Source organism: Cyclopterus lumpus, chromosome 21 (genome assembly GCF_009769545.1).
Source record: "Cyclopterus lumpus isolate fCycLum1 chromosome 21, fCycLum1.pri, whole genome shotgun sequence".
Taxonomy (NCBI): Eukaryota; Metazoa; Chordata; class Actinopteri; order Perciformes; family Cyclopteridae; genus Cyclopterus; species Cyclopterus lumpus.
This window is the reverse complement of record NC_046986.1, coordinates 2,407,181-2,414,680: the sequence shown is the minus strand read 5'-3', so window position 1 is coordinate 2,414,680 and position 7,500 is coordinate 2,407,181. Positions and strand designations below refer to the sequence as shown.

General features: G+C 37.8%; 1 protein-coding gene across 1 annotated transcript in view; it reads right to left on the bottom strand.

Moving 5' to 3' along the window:
- Positions 1 to 7,020, bottom strand: part of LOC117750309 (kinesin heavy chain-like) — a 26,757-nt gene extending 19,737 nt beyond the window's left edge. Inside the window, exons 1-4 of the mRNA XM_034561464.1 lie at positions 6,895 to 7,020; positions 2,008 to 2,095; positions 1,852 to 1,925; positions 536 to 640 (exon numbers count right to left, since the gene is read on the bottom strand). Of these exons, the coding sequence (XP_034417355.1) occupies positions 536 to 640; positions 1,852 to 1,925; positions 2,008 to 2,095; positions 6,895 to 7,020 (393 nt within the window). The remainder of the gene's footprint in view (positions 1 to 535; positions 641 to 1,851; positions 1,926 to 2,007; positions 2,096 to 6,894) is intronic.
- Positions 7,021 to 7,500: the final 480 nt, after the last annotated feature.

Sequence of the window (7,500 nt, the reverse complement as noted above, 5' to 3'; positions counted from 1 at the left end):
AGCTTTAAGCTGACGTGAATACACATTCATTATGCCGAATCATATTATGTATATATTATATTTATATATATATATATATATATATATATATATATATATACGAATCATATTATGTATATATTATATATATAATATATATATATTATATATATACGAATTGTATTATGTATATATTATATATATAATATATATATATTATATATATACGAATTGTATTATGTATATATTATATATATAATATTTATATATATATATATATATATATTTATATATATATATATATATATATATGTATTTATATATAATATATACATAATATATACATAATATGATATATATATATATATATATATAAATCTTTCTGTTTCACTGTTGAGAAAAAGTATGTTGATATTTACTTATTTATCATATTTCTTTTAGGTTTCTGCAGGACAAATATATATCAAAACAATAAAGTGTATTTAATGAATCATGTGTTGTGGTTTGGGTTTAAACGTGGCCGATGATGTCATCAGCGTGCAGATGACATCATCACCTTGATGTGGAACTCCAGGTCCTCGTCCATGGAGTAGATGTGGTCGAAGATGTCTCTGGTGATACGAGGGATGATTCCCATCAAGCACGGGTCGTGAAGACTCCCCTGAAACATCCATATGTTATTGTTATATATTAATACAGACTGACCTCCGTATTAAAGCATGTTATTGTTATATATTAATACAGACTGACCTCCGTATTAAAGCATGTTATTGTTATATATTAATACAGACTGACCTCCGTATTAAAGCATGTTATTGTTATATATTAATACAGACTGACCTCCGTTTAAAGCATGTTATTGTTATATATTGATACAGACTGACCTCCATATTAAAGTATGTTATTGTTATATATTAATACAGACTGACCTCCGTATTAAAGCATGTTATTGTTATATATTGATACAGACTGACCTCTGTATTAAAGCATGTTATTGTTATATATTAATACAGACTGACCTCCGTTTAAAGCATGTTATTGTTATATATTGATACAGACTGACCTCCATATTAAAGTATGTTATTGTTATATATTAATACAGACTGACCTCCGTTTAAAGCATGTTATTGTTATATATTGATACAGACTGACCTCCGTATTAAAGCATGTTATTGTTATATATTAATACAGACTGACCTCCGTATTAAAGCATGTTATTGTTATATATTGATACAGACTGACCTCCGTATTAAAGCATGTTATTGTTATATATTAATACAGACTGATCTCCGTATTAAAGCATGTTATTGTTATATATTGATACAGACTGACCTCCGTATTAAAGCATGTTATTGTTATATATTGATACAGACTGACCTCCGTATTAAAGCATGTTATTGTTATATATTGATACAGACTGACCTCCGTATTAAAGCATGTTATTGTTATATATTGATACAGACTGACCTCCGTATTAAAGCATGTTATTGTTATATATTAATACAGACTGACCTCCGTATTAAAGCATGTTATTGTTATATATTGATACAGACTGACCTCCGTATTAAAGCATGTTATTGTTATATTTTAATACAGACTGACCTCCGTATTAAAGCATGTTATTGTTATATATTGATACAGACTGACCTCCGTATTAAAGCATGTTATTGTTATATATTAATACAGACTGACATCCGTATTAAAGCATGTTATTGTTATATATTAATACAGACTGACCTCCGTATTAAAGCATGTTATTGTTATATATTGATACAGACTGACCTCCGTATTAAAGCATGTTATTGTTATATTTTAATACAGACTGACCTCCGTATTAAAGCATGTTATTGTTATATATTGATACAGACTGACCTCCATGGTGTGAGTCTTTCCTGATGCCGTCTGACCGTAAGCAAAGATGGTCCCGTTGTATCCTCCCAGCACATCTGAAACACATAACACGTACACACTTATACATATTTGTTATGGTATACATAAATAGACATAAAGATCAACAGGTGAACTGACCTTTAACGATCTGTCGGGCGCAGGTGTCGTAGACCTGGACCTGCTCAGAGTTCGGAGGGAGGACTCTGTCGAACACATACGGCTTCCCCTGAAATGGGAGGAATATGCATGTGATTTTTGACATTGTACATTGTGTCTTTTCTTCCTGTATTTGGGGCGTCGGTTCTGTGCTTCGCTAATCCGATGAGGAACTACTTCCTGTACGACTCAGCAGCTTCCTGCTCGTCTTCAGAAACATTTAAACATCTTCACTGAATGTGAACACTTCAGAGGATTAATAACGGCTTTCATTTCTACCATCTGCATTATCGTGAGAATAACGTATTGACATCATCTCATCTTCATCTTTCTCATGAATGGCGAAAGAAAAGCAGAAAAACATCACGTTTGAGAAACTGAAACAACAAAAAGTTCTAAACACAAACGCTGGAGAATAAGAAGCATGAAATATGACTCTGCTGACGGGAAATCAGATCCTCATCTTCGCAGAAACCGGTTCCATCATGACTTCAAGAACTGTACCGGGAAGAAGAGGAGGGGGCGGGGGGGGGGGGGCTCAACACGTTTTATTATCTGCAGACTCATTCACCAGTTTTCATTTACACTCCCGATAAAATTTCAATGTCCAGTACAATGGACCACCAGAGGAACCAATCACTGGACCACCAGAGGAACCAATCAATGGACCACCAGAGGAACCAATCAATGGACCACCAGAGGAACCAATCACTGGACCACCGGAGGAACCAATCAATGGACCACCAGAGGAACCAATCACTGGACCACCGGAGGAACCAATCAATGGACCAACGTAGGAACCAATCACTAGACCACCAGAGGAACCAATCAATGGACCACCGGAGGAACCAATCACTGGACCACCAGAGGAACCAATCAATGGACCAATGTAGGAACCAATCACTAGACCACCAGAGGAACCAATCACTGGACCACCAGAGGAACCAATCACTGGACCACAGAGGTAACCAATCACTGGACCACCAGAGGAACCAATCACTGGACCACCAGAGGAACCAATCACTGGACCACAGGAGGAACCAATCACTGGACCACCGCAGGAACCAATCACTGGACCACCAGAGGAACCAATCACTGGACCACCAGAGGAACCAATCAATGGACCAACGTAGGAACCAATCACTGGACCACCAGAGGAACCAATCACTAGACCACCAGAGGAACCAATCAATGGACCACCAAAGGAACCAATCACTGGACCACCGGAGGAACCAATCACTGGACCACAGAGGTAACCAATCACTGGACCACCAGAGGAACCAATCACTGGACCACCTGAGGAACCAATCACTGGACCACCGGAGGAACCAATCACTGGACCACCAGAGGAACCAATCAATGGACCAACGTAGGAACCAATCACTAGAACACCAGAGGAACCAATCAATGGACCACCGGAGGAACCAATCACTGGACCACCAGAGGAACCAATCAATGGACCAACGTAGGAACCAATCACTAGACCACCAGAGGAACCAATCAATGGACCACCGGAGGAACCAATCACTGGACCACAGAGGTAACCAATCACTGGACCACCGCAGGAACCAATCACTGGACCACAGAGGTAACCAATCACTGGACCACAGGAGGAACCAATCAATGGACCACCAAAGGAACCAATCACTGGACCACCGCAGGAACCAATCACTGGACCACCAGAGGAACCAATCACTGGACCACCAAAGGAACCAATCACTGGACCACCGGAGGAACCAATCAATGGACCACAGAGGTAACCAATCACTGGACCACCAGAGGAACCAATCAATGGACCAACGTAGGAACCAATCACTGGACCACAGAGGTAACCAATCACTAGACCACCAGAGGAACCAATCAATGGACCACCAAAGGAACCAATCACTGGATCACCGGAGGAACCAATCACTGGACCACAGAGGTAACCAATCACTGGACCACCAGAGGAACCAATCAATGGACCAACGTAGGAACCAATCACTGGACCACCAGAGGAACCAATCAATGGACCACCAGAGGAACCAATATACATAAAGGACTCATCTCTGTACTCGTCTCGTTAGACCTTAGTACTGATAAAGGTGCTGATATATGTGTATATATATGTGTATATTTACACATATATATACACACATATATATATATATACACGCATAAATATACACACATCTATACATATATATATATATATAAATATACATACATATATATATATACATACATATATAATAATAATAATGCTTTTTCTAGACACTCAAAGACGCTCATATATAATGTGTATATGTATAATATAACATACATATTTAAATACATATATACATATGTATGTATACATGATGAACATAATACTGCATATTTACATTTCTGTCCATATTTGAATGATAATCATTCTCTAGTTGTGTTGCTTCTATTTCTATTCTACAGGTTCTGTTTAGTAATCGATGATTTCAATTCTGAAGATGAAATAAAAAGCTTGTGTGTCTACTATGTGTTTATATTGTGTGTCTATTGTTGTGTCTACTGTGTGTCTGTTGTGTTTATATCGTGTGTCTATTGTTGTGTCTACTGTGTGTCTGTTGTGTTTATATCGTGTGTCTATTGCTGTGTCTACTGTGTGTCTGTTGTGTTTATATTGTGTGTCTATTGTTGTGTCTACTGTGTGTCTGTTGTGTTTATATTGTGTGTCTATTGTTATGTCTACTGTGTGTCTGTTGTGTTTATATTGTGTGTCTATTGTTGTATCTACTGTGTGTCTGTTGTGTTTATATTGTGTGTCTATTGTTGTGTCTACTGTGTGTCTGTTGTGTTTATATTGTGTGTCTATTGTTGTATCTACTGTGTGTCTGTTGTGTTTATATCGTGTGTCTATTGTTGTATCTACAGTGTGTCTGTTGTGTTTATATCGTGTGTCTATTGTTGTGTCTACTGTGTGGCTGTTGTGTTTATATCGTGTGTCTATTGTTGTATCTACTGTGTGTCTGTTGTGTTTATATTGTGTGTATATTGTTGTGTCTACTGTGTGTCTGTTGTGTTTATATTGTGTGTATATTGTTGTATCTACTGTGTGTCTGTTGTGTTTATATCGTGTGTCTATTGTTGTATCTACTGTGTGTCTGTTGTGTTTATATCGTGTGTCTATTGTTGTGTCTACTGTGTGTCTGTTGTGTTTATATTGTGTGTCTATTGTTGTATCTACTGTGTGTCTGTTGTGTTTATATCGTGTGTCTATTGTTGTATCTACTGTGTTTATATTGTGTGTATATTGTTGTGTCTACTGTGTGTCTGTTGTGTTTATATTGTGTGTCTATTGTTGTGTCTACTGTGTGTCTGTTGTGTTTATATCGTGTGTCTATTGTTGTATCTACTGTGTGTCTGTTGTGTTTATATAGTGTGTCTATTGTTGTATCTACTGTGTGTCTGTTGTGTTTATATCGTGTGTCTATTGTTGTATCTACTGTGTGTCTGTTGTGTTTATATCGTGTGTCTATTGTTGTGTCTACTGTGTGTCTGTTGTGTTTATATCGTGTGTATATTGTTGTATCTACTGTGTGTCTGTTGTGTTTATATCGTGTGTATATTGTTGTATCTACTGTGTGTCTGTTGTGTTTATATCGTGTGTCTATTGTTGTGTCTACTGTGTGTCTGTTGTGTTTATATTGTGTGTATATTGTGTGTATATTGTTGTGTCTACTGTGTGTCTGTTGTGTTTATATTGTGTGTCTATTGTTGTGTCTACTGTGTGTCTGTTGTGTTTATATTGTGTGTATATTGTTGTATCTACTGTGTGTCTGTTGTGTTTATATCGTGTGTCTATTGTTGTATCTACTGTGTGTCTGTTGTGTTTATATCGTGTGTCTATTGCTGTGTCTACTGTGTGTCTGTTGTGTTTATATCGTGTGTATATTGTTGTATCTACTGTGTGTCTGTTGTGTTTATATCGTGTGTCTATTGTTGTATCTACTGTGTGTCTGTTGTGTTTATATCGTGTGTCTATTGTTGTATCTACTGTGTGTCTGTTGTGTTTATATTGTGTGTATATTGTTGTGTCTACTGTGTGTCTGTTGTGTTTATATCGTGTGTATATTGTTGTGTCTACTGTGTGTCTGTTGTGTTTATATTGTGTGTATATTGTTGTATCTACTGTGTGTCTGTTGTGTTTATATCGTGTGTCTATTGTTGTGTCTACTGTGTGTCTGTTGTGTTTATATCGTGTGTCTATTGTTGTGTCTACTGTGTGTCTGTTGTGTTTATATTGTGTGTATATTGTTGTATCTACTGTGTGTCTGTTGTGTTTATATCGTGTGTCTATTGTTGTATCTACTGTGTGTCTGTTGTGTTTATATCGTGTGTATATTGTTGTATCTACTGTGTGTCTGTTGTGTTTATATCGTGTGTCTATTGTTGTGTCTACTGTGTGTCTGTTGTGTTTATATTGTGTGTATATTGTGTGTATATTGTTGTGTCTACTGTGTGTCTGTTGTGTTTATATTGTGTGTCTATTGTTGTATCTACTGTGTGTCTGTTGTGTTTATATTGTGTGTATATTGTTGTGTCTACTGTGTGTCTGTTGTGTTTATATCGTGTGTATATTGTTGTGTCTACTGTGTGTCTGTTGTGTTTATATTGTGTGTATATTGTTGTATCTACTGTGTGTCTGTTGTGTTTATATCGTGTCTATTGTTGTATCTACTGTGTGTCTGTTGTGTTTATATCGTGTGTCTATTGTTGTATCTACTGTGTGTCTGTTGCAGCAGACAGCCGGAGGGCGTGTACCGGTGCTACACATCATAATAGAGATGATGCTGATGATGATGATGATGATGCTGATGATGATGGTGATGGTGATGATGATGAAGATGAACTCACCGCCACCACCACCGTGTCCTCTCCGTTAAACTTGGGGATGTATTTGTCGCCCCGGCTCCGCTCCGACTCGTTGATCGGTCTGAAGCGACACATCACCTTCACGCCGCACTCCGCCGCGTCCCCCATCGCGCTCCGCCGGTGAACGGGAGGCAGGAGACCGTGGAACGCACCGGGAGAAACGCGGCTTCACTCCGGCGTCGCACGGTTCACGTGTGAGGGCGTCAGACCGGAGAAACTGCTCATCGGCCGGACAGAAAACCCACCGCGTGCCGCCGGTAAAGGAGGAGGTTCGTTCCCGTTCGATCACCGTTTCTTCATCAGGATGCTGACCGACTGAACACTCCCTCCTCACACGGTCCACCCTGGACCACGGGGCCGCAGGGCATGCTGGGACATGGAGTACTCCCTGTGGATTCATTCAGCAGTTTATATGACATTATATATATATATATATATATATATATATATATATATATATATATATATATATACACATATATATATATATACACACATATACACATATACATATACATATATACACACACACTTACATTACATGTCATGTCATTTAGTTTTTTATCCAAAGCGACTTACAATGGTATA